Here is a 22,399-nt window from a genome sequence, read left to right as displayed (position 1 = left end):
AACACCCAAGACTACAAACATTAAAATTTCAATGTATTTGGTTTAGAATGGAGAAAATTGACTATACTAAAAATTCTAGCACTTCTTTTAACTGCAATTAATAACACCGTTAATTCTCCTGCAACGGCGCCAAAATTTGATCACGCCCGACTATGCCTTATAAAAAGGAATAAGCGGTCGTTGCAAATATATTCCGGTGTATAAGTCCGGAGTCGAATCCCACAGGGAATTAACCTATCAAACACAACTACTAGACTCGTAAAAATTCACACAATCAATCTTCAGGAATATTTAAGTAACAATTTATGTTTTTTTATTAACTAAATATTACGTAATGAAAATGTAATAATTAATAACTAACTACGAACGGGTTGTAAACAAGAATTGGAATGATCTAAGGTTGTGATTTTCCCTATTGTCGGAATCTTTTCCGCTACGTTTTCTACAAATTTGCCTAAGTCTTCTCTATCGACCATGAACACTCTAACTGTCGTAACTCTCTCCCGAGTAATTACCATAATTTACTAGACATATTCTCCCGAATTACGCTAGCTGGCATTAAGTACAGCTCACTCAGATCGCACCAAGGTTTCGTTATCCCTAATCCCACCTTTAAACCTCCGTATTGATCCCTCATATACATTTAAGAGTGATGTTATTCAACAACTACCTAAATATGTACTCTCTCCCGAGTAATACATACTAAATAGGCACAGCTAATTGAGGGGCCTTCAATCAACCACAAGAATAATATAGTTGAACAAATAGAGAAAATACTACGGCAAATCTATATTAACGTAACAAGAAAATCATCCTCCAATAGGTTCCATCAAAACACTAGAATAGGAATTTAGCTACTCATACTCATAGTAACAATATCCCAAATATTTTGTATAATTAAAATACAGAGTAAAGATGAAAAGATGTAGAAATTGATGATTCTAACTCCCAAAGGGTGATTCCACCGGCTCTTCTTGCCTCTGGCTGCAAAAGTCCCTCCAAGTGATATTTTTAGGTCTATTTATATGTGTAGAAGAAACCCTAAACATGTAGTCCAAGTCCTAGTCAAATCCGGAAACGAATTAAGTCTTCAAAACTCGGATTGGACCTGGCCTCAGGCATGGCGTCGCCAGCCTAATGCCTGAATTTTGGCTGGCCTCACCAGGTCTCCTTTTCACTGTTCTCGAGTACACTTTCAACGTTTAAGTATCCCTTTTGCTCTACTTTCATCTCCAATTCACCTACACATAAAATAGATTCTATTATGTGCAAATAAAGTATAATTTATCATTAAAGCATGTAAAATGCAAGGCACATAATGTACGAAATTATGGAATTATAGCAACACATCATGTAAATATTAAAGAACTAGAAAGTTCTTTACGAATTCTCTTACATTGCTTGTTCTCATTAATTAATTGATCAAGTAAAATTGTAATCCCATGAATGCTGGAAATATTAATGGTAAATCTGAGCCTATTCACCTGCCATACATACCACATAAGATGCATCTATGAGATGTTTACATGTGCGATTATTATTAACCCACAACCTAGTATTTGCGGGGTAACTTGCTCAAAAATTTAATTTAGAGCATAATTTCCAGATTTTATGTTCAAAACAGTTCATCTTGATAAGTTGGTTTACATAGCAAAATAATTTATTGAGTGCCTCCACTTAATAGCTAGACTATTTCTTATGAGAATAAAGTTATTTATATCAGTTTGATATACGCTATATACGAAAGTATATTACATTCTCTCCTCATAAGTGATTCAGGGTCAGGAACCAAATAATTTTATCTTATTATTATTGATGTGTGGTGTGTATTTTGATTAACACCATAATGTACAAAGGTGAGTTTCCAAAGTTGAGGAAGCAAGTTAGTTTTTCTAACATGAGGGGGAGACATGACAAACAATTGAGAAAAAGTTACGGAATGAATATCATTTGTACATCTAGATCCTCGAATAAGATAATATGAAGTTGAAGTTCATAAAAAGATAATTCATCTGCAATATATTGCAAAGCATGCCAGGCGCATTTGCAACCCAAAGAAAGTAATTATTTTCTTACTGCAAATGCTCATATTAGAATAAGTCCTAGGAGGACAAAGTCTATGGTACGCTTAAAGCGTATAGACAAATCAGTTTCAAATAAAATTCCTGATAGAGAAGATGAGCAAATGAACATAATAAGGAGGCAAGTGGATCACATGACATAATACTTCATAAAATCTCATGAGAGGTTCAGGTATATGAAAATATGAATGAAGAGATCTCTATGTGATGTCTTTATGAAAAAAGGTGGTTGGAACCGATATAAAATGTTCGTCGATTACATATATATACAACGAACATTTTATATCGGTTCCAACCTCATTTTTTCATAAACACATGACATAAGATCTTAAGTCTGGAGAAACAATTCAAGTAGAATTGGTTTCATATGAAAGACATGTAGTTTTGGACATGAAGTTCAAACACTTGAAAGTATAAAGTCAATGGTGTGTGCAATCATCTTTATTTATCTTATATGTCTAGCATGACATGAAAACCTGATGTAAATCTTAAGTCTATTTATATGACTTAACTTATATGACAATCCTTGAAGGAATCAAATCGCTTAAAGCATATATAATTTTTGGTTCTGAAGTACCATATCCTAAGTGCAATTTGTGCACATATGTATTTTGCTATAACTATAAGCATGATAATGTGATAGCGATAATACCTCTATGGAGATATTGAAAAGGCTATTCCACGATATTATATGAAGACATTACATATATACATGAATGATAATTTCAAGGTGTAACATATTCATACAAGTTGATATGACTGATTTGTCTATCGAATCTCTACCAACGATCTTTTGAAGATGGTGCACACGATTGGAATGCAAAGGCTTAAAGATGTGAATTGATGCTCTCATCAGGGGGAGTTAATACGCGTTGTACTCTTTTTTCCTTGCAAGATTTTGTCTCACTGGGTTTTCCTTGCAAGGTTTTTAACGAGACAACCAAAAGGCGTATTGTTAGATATGTGTACTCTTTTTCCTTCACTATAATTTTTTCCCGTTGGGTTTTATTTTAGTTAAGGTTTTAACGAGTCATATTATGTGTTGAAAAGACATTCAAGGGGAGTGTTATAAATAGAATTATATTTAAGGTGAATGTCTATATTTTAGAGAGATTTCATGATTTGTTACTTGGTGACTAAGTCACTTTTCCCCTATAAATAAAGTAGTTCTATTCTATTGTAATTCATCCCAAATCAATAAGAATTTTCTCTCTACTTTTCTATGCAATACTCTCCTTTTTCTCTTATTGTTTTATATCACGTCCTATAATATAGATCCACCGAACAACACTACAACACTTGGCTCATACATCACTTCACTACCACATTAGAAAACAAAAAATGTTATATATATATATATATATATATATATATATATATATATATATATATATATATAAATTAGTATAATTGAAGGTGATATAACAAGTTATTACTCTATTTTTCTTACATATAATTCTTTCGTCAATATAACTTGATAAAATTTCTTAGACAGAATATAAAATCAACAAAAAAAAGGTAGGGCTATCATAAACCATTTAATATTAATAGTGTCCTTAATGTTACTGCTAAACCTATATTCTAGGAATTTATTAAATTGCCAAATTGAAAATTCCTTTGAACCAAAAGTCAATAAAACACTACTGTAATACTAATACGAGAGATATTATTATACAGAGAAAAGTCCGATACAAAAACTTTCCCTTTCATGGCGACTTCAAAACTCCAGGCTCTATGGAATCACCCTGCTGGCCCAAAAACCAGTGAGTTCTTTCTCCGTTTTCTGTTAATTCGTTTTTTTTTCTTTTCAATTCTTGAATTTTATATACTTAGATTTAGATCTTTCTTTTTTACCATTTTGATTTGCATATTTATCATCGCAGCTTGAAACTGATTGAGTTGTTGATTCTTCTGGCAAATCCCATATTGTATCTGGGTTTTTCTTCCGTTTATTTTGTATTTTTTTTAAAAATTTTGGCTGTCTGCCTATTTATTTATTTATTTGAAGAGGTGAACAAAAATGAAAAGAAAAGAAAAAAGATTAGATTTTTAGGTTCTATTTTGTATTGTTGTTAGATTTTACTTAGCAGAACTATAAATTGTGATACTAAAAAGTGGGAAAATGAAAGGAAAAAATAGACAGCTGAAAACGGAGATCATGAAAATGAGCTCATTGCAGTTTTAAAATGTCAAGTTTTAGAGAACCCTTATATTATATGTTTAGTATTGGAAAATGAGCCCGGATAGAGGGAAATTTTTGTAAAAGATTCATAATTTACCTCAACTAGTTTAAGATTGAGGTGCGGTTGATTGATTGATGGATAACGTAATGCATTTATTGCTGTACGTCAGTGTTAATCATCGGTAATTTCATGCTCTTGAATCATGTTCTAGTATTTTACATAAGATATGTCCTGATTACGTTGTGAGATACTAAACTTGGAGATCGATTAAGCAATCTTGGCTAGACTGGGTTGGTTGTTGTTTTTGGCTAGTCTGATTGGCTTGGTCATTGCAAAAGTTCCCGGGCAGTTAGATAGCAACTGAAATTTTCTGTGACATTTGTATGATCAGAGAATGCATTTGAATAAAGGAGGAAAACATTTTTTTTTTTAAACTATGGACTGCGGACTTGTAAAATTAAATGCCTATACATTCTTAACAAGTGCAGCTGCCTAAGCACCCTACCCAATCTTGACAAGTTTATTTTGTCCTTAAATTGATGAATGCATAATTTGACGAGTTCTTTCTTCAAAAATTTCTAACTCTACAATGTATGGATGTTTTCGTATGATGACTCGAGGTTGGAAATCATTTAAATGCTTGGCTCAAGTTGTTCACATTTTGTTCCTTGAGCTTTCTCTATTGCCCTGCAAAGTGTGTACAGACTTAAATGTTTTTCCCTTGTTTATATTTAGCAGCTTCAAGTTGGTATGCTTGTTTTTTTCAATTTTCTTTGTTTGCCAATTCATTCACTCGTTGTGCTCTTCTAGTTCATTTCTGGGCACCAACCTTCAAGTGGGGCATCAGCATAGCAAATATTGCTGACTTTGCTAAACCTCCTGAAAAGATTTCATTACCCCAGCAAATAGGTTTGTTTCATGCCTTTTATTATTTTCTCCTCACAATCATTTGTATTATTTTACTGTGATTAGCTTCCGATATTCCCTCTTTGTCTCTTGATCTATCATGAATCCAGAAAAACATGTTAATTTTCATAGTTGGTCTTTCTCGTCAAGCTTAAACTTTTCATTATATGATATCTTCCATTTGTTAGATCTTTTGTCTTTCCATTTGGTTTTATTCTTAAGATAGCTGTTTTTGTTATTGCAGCTGTTACAGCAACTGGACTTATCTGGTCTCGCTATAGTTTGGTAATTACTCCGGTGAGTTCAATATTACTCTGGATCTCAGCACAAGTAGTTTATCTTTTTACGATGTTAGAGTATGATTGATAGACAAATAAATCCTTTCTATTTTTTCAGCTGAATTTTCTATAACGGTTTTAGTACATAATTGTAGACTAAAGTATATCCTTTTCACATTCATTGCAAGTTCTTACATTGTTAAAATCCATTATCACCAGACCTAACACTTTACTCTAGGGCTTTACCTTACAAAGGAGAATAAATAAATAGTCAAACTCATGATAGGCGAGAAATTACACGCACATGGTTTAGCGGTTTGCTGTGCTCTGTGATCTTATTCTTCTCCAAGACCCGATGCTTCATCTGCTTCTTTAGTTTAGTAGGACTTCTTTCACGCAATCAATTGTAGGGTATCATCACTAATTACGTCATAGAAATGTAAGTTACACTATTTAACTGGTTGCTATAGCATAGTTCCATGGCATTGTCCTTTGCCAGATTTATCTTTTCAATAGCATTCCATGTTAGTAACAACAACAGACCTAGTGAAATCCCACAAGTGGGGTCTGGGGAGGGTAATGCGTATGCAGACCTTACCTCAACCTTATGAAGGTGGAGAGGCTGTTTCCGACAGATCATCGGCTCAAGAACAGTGAAAGGAAGCAATAACTCAACAGCATTCCATGTTAGTATTATTTGGATTTAGGACATATAGTCGTTTGAAGAGCGGCATTAAAGTTTTAAGAATGTTAAAGCCACTTTGATGCAATTTTTCCTTTAACTTGGACATCTTTTTCTTTCATTAGCTTCTTCATTTTCTGATGTCATTTTCTCTTTATGTTGTAATTCCATAATTCTGAATTACAGAAAAACTGGAACCTCTTTAGTGTAAATGTGGCAATGGCTGGAACAGGCATATATCAACTTTCACGAAAAATTCGGTGAGTCATTTCTGTCTCATTACTATATGGAGATCATTGAAAGACTTTGCAAATGTTCATGGAAGGGAATCCGATGATATTATATCGGATATTCTTATAGCTTTGGTTTTTCGTTTGATTAGCTTCTTTTTGTAGATAACATCATCATTTTTGGTGAAGCTATAACTAAGTTTTTTATTGTCTTGGTTCAGGCATGATTATTTTAACGAGGAGGAGCAACCTGTGGTAGCTAAAGAAGGATGATGAAATTGTTACAAGTCAGGATTATTGAAATCCTGAGCTTTGAATACAATTTGATGTATTAGTTCTTCTCCTCAATACTTCTTCTTATATACTTACCACTGTTAATGTGGCGATTTGATAAGTGATTGGTTGCTTAATCACAGTTGATAATCTGAAATTTCTTTGTAGATTGTGGGAAGAAAGATTGGTATCATGTTTTTAGAGTTCTGTTTTTAGTAAGTAGAAGGGGAGCCTTGGCGTAACTGGTAAAATTGCTGCCATGTGATCAGGAGGTCACAGGTTCAAGCCGTGGAAACAGCCTCTTGCAGAAATGCATGGTAAGGCTGTGTACAATAGATCCTTGTGATCTGACCCTTCCCTGGACTCCACGCATATCTGGAGCTTAGTGCATCGGCCTGCCCTTCTTTGTTTTTAGTAAGTAGAGAAAGCAAGAGGAAAATAAAATTGAACAAATAAAGCACCTAGATTGATTGCTTGTCTCGGACAATGTCAATCAATCAACTCTTAGTGTCAAAGTGTCAAACTAATTAAACTTGACTATATAAATCTTTTATATTCATTCTAGACGAGCAATGTCGCATAGAGGATTGAAGGTAGAAAGCCCACGGGTCGTGAACTTCTTCTTTTTTTTTTAGAGAAGAAGCAATGACGGTATCTAGGAATTAAGCATCGTCAATTCGTTTGAATACTAAATAATTTATCTTAGGACAAACTAAGAGTTCTTTGAAACTAATGTCTTTAAGCCTTACACTTATCCATACATTGAAATACTACTCTATACCAAAAATAAAGTGGGGAAGGGGAGAATTATGAGGTGTTAGGTTTAAAATATCGCAGAGATAAAATAATATTAGATGATTTCTTTGCAATCCGCATAAGTCTTGGGGAATAGAATTACTTAATTTATGTGCTGGTGGAATCGAATACTTGGTGAATGAGCTATTGAAGGTAAGGGATGCAGTCACTCCCTTAGCCTTTGGACATTTGTGAGGATATTATGCGGCGGGACGAACTCTTCTTCATAAAAAAAAATACTATTCTATACCAATTAAAAGGACTCTTGGCAAACCCTGAACTTTGTATAATAGTGTAACAACAATAAATCTTAATCCCAATTAATTGACATCTCCAGTTGGTCATTTGATTATATTATGTTCATTCTTAACTATTTCTCGTTGAATGAGGATCCTTATTCCTTAATATTTTTCGAACCCTTTGCATTTCGATTTTCTACGATGGATCAATCAATCTCTGTTTTCTCCTCTTTGCTTAACATTAATCCTCGATAACATTATGTTACTTTACATGAAGTTTACTCAACAACGTCATTAACCACAAAACGACTATGGTCCCTTTTGCTTTATGCTAACTTATGTCACTATATGTGTAGCTTATCAGCTTACAAGTAAAATTTATTCACCAAATGGGAGATGACGATTGAAATTAGTGATGGCAAAATGGATTAAAAAAATAGTTACTCACTCATATTATTCACTAAAAATGGGTTGAATAATGAACTTTTAAAAAACGGATCAAACGTGGATAAGAACTATATTATTCAATTAGAAAATGGATAACCAATGGATAACTAATGAGTTTAACTTTTACATTTGTAAAGACTCAAATTGGAGTTTTCTCAAGTTTTGGGAGACTAGAAATTCTCCCAAAAGTGATCATATTCAACAAGCCATGGAAAATATGGATATCCATATTATCCGTCGGTTAACCCGTTTTCTATTCGTATTAAATATGAGTTGAGTCGGATAATTTATCCGTTTTTTGCATTATCCGCTTTCGACACGCCTATATCTGACCCACCCGTTCGTTTGCCACCCCTAGTTGAAATATATGACCCGTTTGGCCATAGATTTTGCCAAAATAAATTTGTGTTTTATTTGGCAAACACATATTTGGCCATAGATTTTGCCTACATTTTGGCAAAATTTCAAATCCCAAATCCCAGCCAAAATATCACTATTATATTTTTTAAAAATTGCCCCAAATTTTTGTATTTTATAAAAGAGTCCACCATTTATTATTTTATAACAATGTTGTTTGGTCTTCTCGGTCATGTGATAGTGTATCATGTAGTTCATTATAAAAATGATAATTTTGTATCAAATTTATTTATGTTCAAGAATAGTTTGCGATAATATAATGAATGTTATTGATAATGGAACTGTTGGGTATTTGTGATAGTTTTTAGAACTTGTGGGTATAAGTCATGTTTTATGTTTTTCCAAAATAAATTTGGGAAATATATTTTGAAAACTAATGTCCAAACACATTTTCATCTTTAAATCAAACTTCACCCAAATCAGATTTTTCAAAACAAATTTGAGAATCTATGGTCAAACGCTAGCATAGTATATATTATATTTCACCATTTTCGAAAGTAGCTCTAACTGGATATATAGGATAGGAAATAAAGCAGCGTTGATCCTCGATTCTTTTCCGCCTTCCCAAGTGCCTAGGATAATCTCACTTAGGAAATGGAAATTGAAAACAGCAAAAATTATGAATAAGAAGAAACTGCAAAAGTGTTGGTTATTTGTAAGTACATCCTATTTTGCTTTTTTCCTTTTTATTCGAGAAACCCTCGAGACTAGGCAAGCTCATAGTTCAAACTTCAAAACAAGGTGGATAATGAACACACCTCTCAACCTTTTCCACTTAAAAGAGGGAATGTTTGCTTTATCCACCCAACAACTTATGTTTGTTCTTATAACAAAAGATTTAAGCAACAGTTTTGCTCCCCAAGACATGAATATGCCTATATTTGCAAATGGAATATAAGAAATCAAACAATTTCTTCAATGTGATGCACGTTAAATTTCATTCAACGAAGTTCAATATCATAGTGTTTTACTACATTGCCGGAGAAAAAATTATGAACTCAGTCAATAGGGAAAAAACTTTCTAGTGAGTATATTCTAGTACAATGGTTTTACGTTACAATTACCTTAAGGCCATTGTCAACTGTGAGGACCAAATTCAGTTAAGACGTCCAACGGATACGAGCAGCATTTACAGAAAAGATATCATGACACAGTGCTACTGGAGTTCAATCTGTCAAATTAAACCTCTTTTGTTTGATCCCTTTTCGAGTCAGAATCATTTTCGTCATGACCCGTCAAGCCCAAAGACAAGTCCAAAGTGCTTTCATTTAAATCTCGTCTTTCTGGAGGTTTATCCTGTGGATCCTGATGCATTAAAACACAATTATAAAACACTCCTGGGCATTACACTCACCAAAGTTAAAAAACACGACACCAGGTACAAACAAAACAGAACAAACCAAAGAAAGATACAAAGAAAGACGAAACTGTTTGGTTGATAAAAGGTTTTTTATTGTTCTCATTAGAAGAAGAAAGAGGCAAAAGGGGTTAAAAAAGAAGAGAACTTCTCAAGAAAATTTTAAACCTTTCTAAAATAATCTGAAATCATATAGAAACTTGAGAAGACAAAAAGGCTACAACATGCTGGAAGAATGGAGATAGGAAGTGTTTTCACGAATCGAACAGATCCTGTGTTACGCAAAAACACAAAATATTAAGCCGTATGAAGTCCACTGCTCGATTCAAAGATGGGAAAACAAATAGCAACAATAGACTAAACCATTATTTCATGTCTTCCCCAAATACATTTAAAAGTATCATACTAGTCATTTTGTATAACGAGTGAGAACACAACAAACTAATAAACAAGTTACAACAGTCAGTTATGTGCCTTATCTTTTTTTTCCTTGAGCATTCTCCCTATCACAGTTCTTCACATTGGGAGAGGAGAAGGTTTTAAAGTACCTGATTTTCTTCCATCGGCAAATCGTTGATGTCAGGTTTTTCATCACAACAATCAGCTTGAGATGTTGGCTCCCCGGTATTGGCATCAGCCTCCATTGGTTTAGCTTCATCCTCATCCTGTTCTGACGTCTCATACTTTTGATCTTCAAGCACAGCAATCTATCTCAACCATTTGAAAATGAAATTTATTATCAATTCTTTTTTTGCTAGGGATTAACGAAGAAGATGCAGTCAGACATAAATATTATTATCACTTAGCAAAAACGAAAGCTATTGCCGTCGTACCAGAAGCAACTCCTGATGAGGGAAAAAATAAAAAAATATTTTGGCATTCCGCAGATTACTCAAGTACAGCAACAAGACCGCTCTGCCAATGGTATTAGGTGTGGTAAGTAACAAGCGTAGTATCTACTCTTATCAATGATGAGTGATGATTACTAACACGGGGAAGGATAGATATTCAAATTTCCAAATGGGAAGAAAGATCATGTAAGCTTTTCAACCAGAAAATTGACAAGCCCTATGCTCTTAATTAGCAGCTCTGACTTAATTTGGCATTGCCTCCTTACATCCACCAGGCATAATATAAGGTTTATAATCACTGGAGGAATATACTTTTTGAAACCAAATTAGCGTTTTCCTCTCAATTGCATAATTGGCCAAGAAAATCTCAGCATATCTTTAGAGGTACTAAAATAAGGGACCACTAGATAACCTAAAATGGTGCATAATATAATAGCTTCACCTAGCTGCTAAAGGAAATTCTACAAGTTTATCATCTCTTCGGGTTTCAAACAACCAACAAAAAGCACATAAGTGTCCATACTAACAAAGCAGGAACAGTAATAAAAGGTATCAAGCTCCGAACACACACTCTCTCTGCTAATAGACTCACTATAACCGGAACATATTTGTGAAAGCTTATGTTAACTTCCTCTCCCCTCTCATGCATATAGCTAGTCTCCACACTGACATGAAAAACCAACAAGCAACATGAGAACAACATATGAGGTCTAAGAGTACTTCTACTGCTTCCGCCATATTTGACGGACAAGAGGTAAATGGGCAACTGAGAGACGGACAAGAGAGAAAGATTTAGTCTTGCATCCTGATTTAAAATGAGATGACAGACAGGAAAGAAGTTGCTTCCAGTGGAGATGAAAAGATAGTTTAAAGGTTCCGTCAAGTGTCAACAAAAACTTACTTTTTTATCTAGTAGTTAAGGTATGACTATTCAAAACTGTTTTAGTGATCAATGAGACATATATCCACCACCAGAACCAATTTCTAGATAAAAAACTTGCAGCCTAAGAAGTACAATGGTTCTATAGTTCTTACACCTCAATACAGTTGGAAATTTTTTACATTTTCTTTTATCAATGAAAGATCCACATCTTGCCAACCTAAATAACTTGTAATTTCCTAAATCTCACAATTTAAAACCAACGATATTAGCTTTTGTGTTTAATCAAAAGCAATACTATATAACAGCCCCACAACTATGCCATTTGATGTCAGATCTACACAAAACATAAGGCAGATCCGTAAACCTTACTCTCCAACATTGAACCAATTTCTCCACTTCTTTCCAAAATTCCAACCAGCAATACAGTATCTATACATTTTTTTCAAATCCATATTTCAATAAGGTTTTAAAATATATACACTAGCAATGTTACTCCATTATATTTTAATTGGTTGTAGCAGGCCACTTACCTTGCTTTCAAGTAACTAAATAATGTAAAAACACTCTCAATGTATAAAATTTAAACCTGTTCTAACAAACCCAATACCCAAATAGTTGTCCCACACCTAATCAATTCCCCATAATCTGATTTCCCAAATTGCAGAGCATTAAAAAAAATAAAAACAAAAATAAGAAATAATAAAGCAAACTCAATAGACTGTTGAAATAGCTCAACGTTGTGCAAGAGCTTATGGTTCCAATGCATGAGATCTTGTAACACTTACCAATGAGGTCAAATCGATTAGTGTTACACATAAGAAATGAATTATAGACACTAATACAATTAGATTGGGGAAATACTCAGATGATCTAAGCAATCAAATTCAGTAATTAAATTTTTTTTAAAAACTAATAAAACCTTGAAAGATTATAAATTTATAAGTTTAAATTCCGGACAATGCAAAAAATATTTACACAATTAGGTCACTTATTATGTCATTATAGGTAAATTTCTTCATAAATATTAAGTTACTTGCTATCACACGTTAAAATTTATGAGGTGACTTTTTTTTTCATCTGTCTAATCCTTCGAGGGCATATTTATCCGATACATGTGTTGGTAGGAGCTACCGAAAATAGTTGAGGTGCGGCAAGCTGGACCGGCACCACGTCATAAAAAAAAACTATATACATGGAAATACATACGGTTGATCTCTAAAAAGTACTCAAATTAAGTAATTAAAAAAATAAAAACTTAAAAGATTAATAATTTATTACCGGAATAAACTTGAATTTTCGCTTGCGTGGTTCCTCGATCGGAACGTCTTCGTCTTTGTTAGAATCGCCACCCTTTTCGTCGCTACTGTTATTTTGGCTGGCAGTAATAGGTCTCCACTTCAAAAGCAAGAGATGAGAGCCGTTACTGCCGTTAACTCCACCGTTAGCAGCTGCCGTCGTCGTTTGATGATTGTTTTTGTTTGAGCTAACATGGATCCACTTCTTCTTCCATCTACGAACCGGACCGGTAAATACAGTTGTTGGACCGTACCTAGTTGATGACCGGCCGAATCTAGCCCCTACTCCTTCCATTAACGGCGGCGGATCAGTCGTGATTCACGGCGATGTATTCTTTTCCGATCCGCAATTTTGTTTATTTGTTTTATTTTATTTTTTTGATCTTCGGGTATTTATAGTTTAGCTTTCTGAGAGACGTTTCATGGTTTACTAGCCTTTGGGAATTATCAAGTGTGAGAAGGTATATGATAAGGAATTTAGAAGCGATCTGAACCGTCAAACTGATAATTAGTCATTTGGTAAATATTTTTTTTTTTTTGACCTTTTCTTCTTATATTTGCATTTTTTTGTTGCATTTACAGATTTTTGTTTTCTTTTTTTCTTTTTGAAATCGCCTATGTTATATTCTAGTGTCACCTATGTATATTTAGTGATCGCCTATCCATATTTAGTACTACTCTTCCGTTCCAATTCATGTGATTTTGTTTAAGAAACAAATAAAAACTTTTGTAATTTGTGGTACTAAATAAGTCAAAAAGGGATCCAGAGTATTTGTGTGGTTATAAAAACTTCTCATTAAGGGTATAATTGGAAGTTTAAGCTAAATTATTTTCAAATTTAAAAATGGATCATTCTTTTTGTAACGGACCAAAAAGGAAATAGGTTCACGTAAACTGGAACATAGGGGTACTATCTATCACATAAACTCTAGAGAAAAGGCTCAAAACTACCCTCGTGGTCTTTGAAATGGCTTATTTGTACCCTACGTTTAAAAATAAGGTTACGTGTAACCTTGCCGTTAAACAAGTGGTCCACGGATATCCTTCTCGACTAGCGGATCCGTTTAGGGCCTTTTGTTTTTCCTCGAAAAATTCACATCACGACACGTGTCCTCCAAAAATACCCTTATTTTTTTTTTACATGCCCCTCACTTATTTTACCCACCTTTCCCACCCTTTTTACCCCATCCCCATCAGATCCCCAAAATACTTTACCACAAAAATTACCATTTATTAGTCTTTCATTTTTGTCGAAGCAAGAGTTACTTTCAATGGCGGAGCCATATTGAACCAAGGGGTGTCAAGCGATACCCCTTCGCTGGAAAATATATACTATATTGCTAGATAACTTTTTTTTATTTTATGTATATTTACTATACGTTGACTCCATTTGATTTTTTGATATATTTAATTATTTATATTTTGACACTCCTTGATAAATATTTGCAAGTGAAATTGCATGTAATATAATTCAACGGGGCATAATAGACGGAAATGGGGTGAGTTGGGGGGGAGGGGGGATTGGGCAGAGAGGGTCACCGTTGGCGGTGTTGGATTTAGCTTTTATAATCAAAGCGTACTATCACACCATTCCTTGCCATCTCGAAGAACATAAGATCGAGAACAACTCAAGCAATCATTATTTATATGTCGATCAGATATTTTTTTATTGGGTTAAATTTTATACTATGTATTACTTTTTTACTTTCTAAATTCTTCGATTACTAATGAATTTAGACATGATAATAAATTTTAACAAAACAATCATCATCTACGTATTACTATTGAATGGTAATTTTTGTGGTGAACTATTGTTTGGGGTCTGATGCGGATGGGCTAAAGAGGGTGGGAAAGGTGGGTAAAATAAGCGAGGGGGCATGTAAAAAAGAATTGAGGGTAGTTTTGGAGGACACGTGTTGTGATGTGGATTTTTTGAAGAAAAGTAAAGGGCCCAAAACGAAGCCGTTAGTCGAGAAGGATATCAGTGGACCACTTGTTTAACGGTAAAATTACACGTGACCTCATTTTCAAATGGAGGGTACATATAAGCCATTTCGAAGACCAACATGGCAATTTTGATCCTTTTCCCTAAACTCTAAAAAGCTATCAATTTTAAAGAACAAAACACTTGTTTTTGACAATTTATGTTGTTGAAGATGTCTTCGAAGTAAAATATGCTTGAAAGTAAAGTAAAATAAACAATGCATTAAAGTTTGGGTTTAATCAACATTAGGACCATTTCTCAAAAAATTTCATATAATTGAAATGGAAATACAATTCATCATAAACACCTACATTTGCACAATGTCATTATTCAAGTATTAATAAAAAATTTATATTGCTTTTACAAAATTTTGAAGTCAAACTTAAATAATTATTCAAAATTATCTTTTGATGCATTTTCTCGTCGAACTGTCATTTTCAGAATTACTTCGCTTTTTTGCTTGCATTACCAATTATTTTAATTACAAGTTAGCTTAATATCTTAATTATTTAAATAAAGGGAAATAGTTAATATATCTACTTTTGGCCACAAAAAATTATACTCCTAATAGGACAGGAAAAATTGAAAAAAATGCTAACTGAGAAAATCACCCCATCAAAAAAAGAAAAAAAAAAAAAGCACCACATTATAATTGTTTTTTCCTTTTTGTTTTTGCACCGTTTTAGTACCACTTTTTACTATATGCAAATAATAATTGGACAAAAATTCACTTCCCTCGGCCGCACCACCTCTTCCCGCCTTCCTCCTCCTCCCGCCGCCACTATTGCCGGTCACCTCCGCTTCCCCCCCGCCTTCTGCTACGTCACGAATGGAAGCTCGAAGATTGTCTTTTGGACTTTCCTCCACTTTATCCACTTCACCAATTCAAAACCAAAAAAATCCAATCTTTAAGATACCATCTTTTTCTTATACTTCACCAAATAATCTTACCCTTAAAGGTTTTTTCTTAAAACCCCATTTTTCTTTTGCTCCTAAGAAAATTTTCCAGTGTACAAATTGTTTGGAGGGAATAGAAAAAGAATCTGTTACAGTTCCTAATAATAGTATGAGCAAAGAACTTAGAAAGAAAAAACTGGCAGTTTTTGTATCAGGTGGTGGTTCAAATTTCAGGTCAATTTATGAAGCAACTATTGAGGGTACAGTTCATGGAGAAGTAGCTGTTCTAGTCACCAATAAACATGGTAAGGTTTTTGGGAAATTATTATTTTTCTGCTTATTTCAAGATTTAATTTTTAGCTGGTTTTTGGTCTCTGCTTATTTGAGATTTTGGTAAAGCTGTAAATTTTAATAGATTATTTAGGTCCATATAGGTGATACATATTAGCTGAGGTTATGTTTTAGACAGTTAACACTTCTAATATTTTTTACCTATATTTGCATAATATTAGCATGAGATGAGTTTAAATGGAGTAACATGGTAGTGAATTCGTATAGCCAACTCCAACTTATTTCGGACTAAGGCGTAATTGTTATTGTTGTTGTTATTGTTGTAATTCAAGATTATCTGTAGTTGGCTTTTGTTCCCTGCCTATTCGAGATTTTTTTAAAGCTCTAAGCTTGAACAAATTATGTAGGTCTATATAGGCGATACATATTAGTTGATATTATGTTTTGGACGTTACCACTTTTAGTGTAGGTCATATTCTTTCTAGTAGCAGTTTAGCCTTTCAGAGATTTATACTTCAGAATATACATAGAACTTCTAATATTTTTTTACTTATCTTTGCATATATTAGCGTGAGATGAGTTTAAATGGAGTAACATGGTTAGTGATGATCCATATAGCTGGACCCCAACTTGTTTGGGACTAAGGCGGCGTAGTAGTAGTTGTTGGTATTGTTGTAATTCAAGATTATTTGTAGTTGGTTTTTGCGTCCTGCCTATTTGAGATTTTAGTAAAGCTCTGAGCGTTAGTGAAAACTTGTAAATTCAGCCTATTTGTGTTGCAACCATCTTGATTACATTGCCAAAGAATGAAATTTTATTTTAAGTTTTTATGTCAGCCTTCATCTGTATTTCTTCTTTTGTTTCTTTCTTCCTGATATTTTATTATTCTGTGACTTCATGAATGTGTTCTGCTGTGTTGAAAATTGAAATCAGTAGCAACCATTTTTTTTTTCTCATGTTGAGAAGTTTCTTGATACATGATCAGCTTGATAAATTTATGGTGGAATCACTTGAAAAGTTCAGAAATTTCTGTTTCAACTAAAGCTTCCCTTATGCTATTATTTTTGCTTGTAGCACGGATAACTTTGTGAATATATGGATTGGTGGAATTATACTCATGATTTTCAAGTGCTTATCTATCCTTTGAAGAATTACTCAGTAAAGCTTTTGAAATGTCTAAAACTCACATTTAGCGCAGTTTATACCCGAAGATATGCCTATTCAATTGTCTTCTCCTAGTTGTCACTCATCTTTCATTTAGATATTTTTTGTAATGAAATGCAGATTGTGGAGGTGCAAAATATGCAAGGGAACAAGGCATCCCTGTTATTTTGTTTCCTAAAGCAACGGATACATCTGAGGGTTTGTCGGAGGAGGATCTCGTGGGTGCTCTAAGGTTCTGTTCTTATCTATCCACGACTCCTCTATTGACCTGACCACATGAGCGGTTGTGTATTTTGTGCAAAAAAGATTTTGTCTTCCCTGAAATTATGTCGTGCCGCAATCAGTTCCTCTTTGTCTGGTGTTTTTCTTTTCTTTTTCTTTTTGACTAATTAGCAGGTGAAAAATGGTATCTGAATAGAAGGAAATATACTTGTACTGCTACTGATTGCTGAGGATATTTGCTTTTGAGATATAATGAAGATTCTATATACAAAAGATAGATGAGGTTTAAGATATGGTAGTTCTTTGTGCTCAATATGGCGATGCTTTTGGTTTTCTTAAGCTGCACATCTGCCAAATATTTCTGTTTTTCTCTCAGCTGCATTTATTTTTGTCACCTTCTTTCACTGTTGTTCTTCTGCTCACCTGCAAACTATTGTAAAATTTTCATCTATTTGGAGACTACTTCTGGTTATTTGAAACTTTGGAGTTATTCTGTTAAGCACTTCTCTTTTTGCCCACCTTTCTTTATTTTTGGTCATCCTTTTCGTTTTGCCCTTGCTTTCTTCTACTTGGAGCAAGAAGACGATTACTGAAAAAGTGGGGAATTAAGTGTGAACAAAAACAAGTAAATCATGATAACGTCTACATTGCTTGCTTTTATGCTGTCTTCTCTGTGTATGGATATTTTTCACACTTATTAGTCATCTGAATGACGACAGATAAATCATCTAAAAGGGGATTGGTTGATTATTTAGTGTATGAGTATGACATGAATTATCTAGTGACTTTGCTCTCTGAAGTTATCTGCTTTAGCTTTGTGTACTTTGAATACCTTGTCCGTGCCCCGTTAAGTTGATGTTTGTTTTTTCCCTTGCTTTATTGGAGTTGTTACTTCATATTCTTCCCAGTTATCTTATAGTAACATTTGTTTACAGAACCTATAATATCGACTTCATTCTTTTAGCCGGGTACTTAAAGCTTATCCCTACTGAGTTGGTCCAAGCATTTCCAAGATCAATATTTAATATTCATCCGTCACTTCTTCCAGCTTTTGGAGGCAAAGGCTACTATGGCATGAAGGTGCATAAAGCAGTCATTGCTTCTGGAGCTAGGTATGTAATGTGTTTTCTATAAAAATGAAATTATTCTTGTTAATCAAATATCATGTATCTCCTTTCTCTTTAATTTTTCAGTTGTTAACTTCAAACTAAAAAAATTACCTTGCCAAGATAAGTAAAAAGTAAAGAAAAACTGTCATGTGTGCTGAAAAGGGTCTGTTTCAGGTGCCATTTGCTATACTTTGTCTTCAAAGTATTATGTGTTTGAGATTCTTAACTAGGCCTGGAAGGCCTAATAGTCCAACGTTTTTAAAAGTAAAAGGCACAAAATAGCAACGAGGTCTGTGGGGTTTGAAGTAAAAAACAAGGAGTGAAGTGTAGAAGTTAAGACAAATTTCAAAATATCATACATATGAGAATTTAGTACTACAGTAATCTCTTAAAATATTTCAAAAACAAAAAAAAGTTAGTACCATACTAATCAAATTCCATTCAAGTTACTAATTTCAATATCCAATAGCACAATCGTTGACTCCTCAAAGTTGAGACTCAAGGAATCGGCCATTTCTCGTTGGTATCACTTTGAGCATCGATGTTTGAAGCGCACAGTTTTCTGAAGCACATATCATCATCCATGAAGCGATGAACCTTTACTTCACATCACTTCATTGCTATAAGCAACGAAGCAATGGCTTTTAAGAACACTAATAGTCCTTCAATACCTGTTTCATTTTTGCCTTACCTTATAAAAAAGTTATTAATTTGGTATTTTCCGTTATCTTCTTTTCTTTTAGTGGTGGTGGGTGGTGGTGGCAGGCGAGTGGGAGAGAGATTATTACTCTGTGCAATGTTTTAGGACACATGCAATGATGAGGAATATATCTTACTATAAATCTGGCCCATATGGAACTTTTTTTATTCTAAAGAGAAAGAGGTTGGATTGAGGGAAAATTTTAGTTTAGTAAGCTTGAGCATTCAGTAACAGCCAATGATTTATTATTTCTTTTTGCCAAAATATTTGGGTTTATAAGCCAGTATGTTAAATTCCTTGTCATTGCTTCCAACGATTCTACATCTCGTTATGGGTTCCCTGAAAGAATGCTTACACTCCTAGTACTTTGTTCTGTTTCTGTTGCATTTTTTAGGGTAATGGTCACCTGTAAACTTGTTTAACTCTTTAACTTGGTTTGAATTTTGGCTGGACTGACGGCCAACAAGAAGCTTCCCTACTTCTATGCCCCATAGAAAGTTGTATTAAGTCATTTCCTGATTGTTACTAGAGTCATTAAATGGGGTTCTCTAAATTGAGACTTCTAATCCATCGATCTGCAACAGCTATTTTTCTGATCTGAATTGTGCATCAGCTGTACCATATTTGAAAGCGTGTCTGTATATAATTGGACTTATTATGTCCATTGATGATGTCGAGTTGTTAGCAAAGGCAGGTCCAGAAATAGGATTAACAAAGGCAGTTTACTTTAGACACCCACACAGATACATTTTAACAATTTTCAGCTATACGTTTATAGTGGAAGTCGAAAGCAGCCACATCAATGCTCATAATGTGGATCCCCCTTGGTTGCTTACTCCAACTCAGAGTACTATGCTATCCAAGTCAATCATATAAGAAACTAAAAAAAGTAGATGTCAGAAGCTGGTTTTTCGTATTTTTTCCCTTCGATCAATTAAATATATGCCTGGAAAGTGAACTCCTGAAATCCAATAAAGAGCAGTCAATCCAAGTTCGAAGACACTTTAGTTTTCGTCCAAAATTCAAATAAGTACATATGATATGACTAGCTCTTTCTTGGAATCCCTGCATAAAGGGAATGAGCTCATGAGATATATTTGTATTCACTCTTCAGAAACACATGTTTGTAAGAACTGCTGATGGAAGATATCCGCTCCTTCACAAGTCTATAGAGGGCATGAATTTTCCTGTCCAATTATCGCAAACACATGCAAAATTAGCTCTGGTTTTGCAGGAGGCAAAACCAAAGCACATTAGCTTGTTGCTGAACAAGAAATAGTACCACCATTCAGCTTGTAAATTGTAAATTGAGTGCTTAGTCGAAGAGCTAATACTCTCTGTGACTTTTGTTTTCTCTATTAAGTTAAATACCAACAATCACTTAACCCATTGCTTTTGGATTTGAAGTATCTATTTCTATTTCTATTAAATTTAAATGCATGTGAAATGTGATCTGGGAACATATTTAAGATCTTATCAGACAATGTAGCATCTTTTTGTTGAAGTGTTGAGGATTCACATTCTCCAAGCAAACCATTTCTATTGCTAGTTTTTACCATGCAGATTTAGACCCCTATTTGAGTTGAGAGTCCTTACTCCATTATCTTGGAATTTCCAGTGAATTGTCATGAACTGTTAAAGACAGCTCCTATCATAATTGACCAGAATTGGTGATTAATTGTTTACTTGATTGTTCCATGCCGATATTGTTGCCTGTAACCTAGTTGCTACATATTTCAGTTTATGTCCTCCACCCTCGGTACCTGCTTTGAGACGGGTTTAGTTTTCTCTGTCTTTAATGCTTTGGATCCTCATTTTAGCTCCTACACGTGTCTACGGGTTTCAAGTTCCGAGCATAAGCAACTCATTTTTTTTCTATCTGCTCTTTGCCAAACTGTAGGTATTCTGGTCCAACAATCCATTATGTTGATGAGCATTATGACACCGGGCGTATTCTTGCTCAACGGGTGGTGCCTGTGCTGGCTAACGACACAGCAGATACACTTGCAGCGAGGGTTCTTCAGGAGGTCATAAATCTCTTTTACACATTTCTTGTTATGATTAATATTATTGTTGTTGTAATCAAGTTGGCACTTAAAAAAACCTATCGGTCATAGTTCTCAATCTTTTATTTTCTTTCCCCTTCTTTTTGGATCTTACCTTACGTTCCACGTCCAGTTCCTATGTTAATAGGAGAGGGCTTTGTTCCTTTTGGATTTCTGCATCTGCGCTTTTTCAGTGTTTTATTGTAAGTAAAGCCATGCTTTTTTAATCTATGTATCTATTAAGCAAACGGTTAGCAACTTTGTTTTTTTAATCAACATGTATGGTCTTAGATCATGAATCTTAACCATTATCTTCCCTTTTTTTCAACATTAACTACTACTTGCACTCTGTGGCTTGCACTTCTGCTTAATTATTTGGCATGCATTAATAATCACTTTTGTTCGATCGCTTGTCCATTTCCTTTTCCGTGTAACATTTAGTACTAACACACTTCCTTAGCAGGAGCATAAACTATACGTCGAAGTAGCGGCTGCATTATGTGAAGAGAGAATAGTGTGGCGCCAAGATGGCGTCCCTCTTATCCAGAGCAAAGAAGATCCCAACCACTACAAGTAGCAAATGGCTAATCAACAAAGCCAAAAGTCCAGTAATTCTGCATTTGGCGTTACAGAAATTTTATCTTGATGCTAACATAATTTTGGTACGTGTGCCTAATAGAAGGCCTACCAATTTCCTTAATTCCTCAATTGACCAGCACACCATAGAAAATTTGCTTGCTTTATGATGCAGATGAATATTGTACTCCTTTTAACTTTTGTACCAATATGGTAATTTTTTTTAATGTTTCATTTATGAAAGTAGCCGAGGGTCTATTGGAAACAGCCTCTCTATCCTCACAAGGTAGGGGTAAGGTCTGCGTACACACTACCCTCCCCAGACTCCACGGTGTACGGTGTGTGATAAGACCGGGTATGTTGTATTTATAAAAGAAAGTAGCTTGTTGTTGCTAGACATTGATGGATTTTATTGAACCTATTCTTCTGAGATGGTTAAACAAGAATGTGGTTGGTGGGAGTTAGAATTTAAACTTATCCGCACCAAGTATTTA

General features: G+C 34.2%; 3 protein-coding genes across 3 annotated transcripts; 2 read left to right on the top strand and 1 right to left on the bottom strand.

Moving 5' to 3' along the window:
- The first annotated feature begins 3,685 nt into the window (after window positions 1–3,685).
- LOC107819796 (mitochondrial pyruvate carrier 4) lies at window positions 3,686–6,815 on the top strand. Its single transcript, XM_075224633.1, has 5 exons — window positions 3,686–3,844; window positions 5,075–5,173; window positions 5,415–5,467; window positions 6,317–6,390; window positions 6,582–6,815. The coding sequence occupies exons 1-5, from the start codon at window positions 3,790–3,792 to the stop codon at window positions 6,631–6,633; spliced, it is 333 nt and encodes a 110-aa protein (XP_075080734.1). The 5' UTR covers window positions 3,686–3,789; the 3' UTR covers window positions 6,634–6,815.
- Window positions 6,816–9,537: 2,722 nt separating this feature from the next.
- On the bottom strand, window positions 9,538–13,308 carry LOC107819795 (uncharacterized). The gene is made up of 3 exons (XM_016645949.2): window positions 12,901–13,308; window positions 10,437–10,595; window positions 9,538–9,836 (listed from the first exon to the last, which is right to left on the bottom strand). The coding sequence occupies exons 1-3, from the start codon at window positions 13,210–13,212 to the stop codon at window positions 9,711–9,713; spliced, it is 597 nt and encodes a 198-aa protein (XP_016501435.2). The 5' UTR covers window positions 13,213–13,308; the 3' UTR covers window positions 9,538–9,710.
- Window positions 13,309–15,586: 2,278 nt separating this feature from the next.
- On the top strand, window positions 15,587–22,399 carry LOC142166170 (phosphoribosylglycinamide formyltransferase, chloroplastic-like). Its single transcript, XM_075224632.1, has 5 exons — window positions 15,587–16,103; window positions 17,374–17,485; window positions 18,411–18,587; window positions 21,185–21,311; window positions 21,793–22,399. Exons 1-5 carry the CDS (start codon window positions 15,731–15,733, stop codon window positions 21,904–21,906), a joined length of 903 nt encoding a protein of 300 aa, XP_075080733.1. The 5' UTR covers window positions 15,587–15,730; the 3' UTR covers window positions 21,907–22,399.

Source organism: Nicotiana tabacum, chromosome 11, assembly GCF_000715075.1.
Source record: "Nicotiana tabacum cultivar K326 chromosome 11, ASM71507v2, whole genome shotgun sequence".
In the NCBI taxonomy this organism is placed as follows: Eukaryota; Viridiplantae; Streptophyta; class Magnoliopsida; order Solanales; family Solanaceae; genus Nicotiana; species Nicotiana tabacum.
Note: the sequence above shows the minus strand (reverse complement) of the source record. Positions and strands in the feature narration are given on the sequence as shown.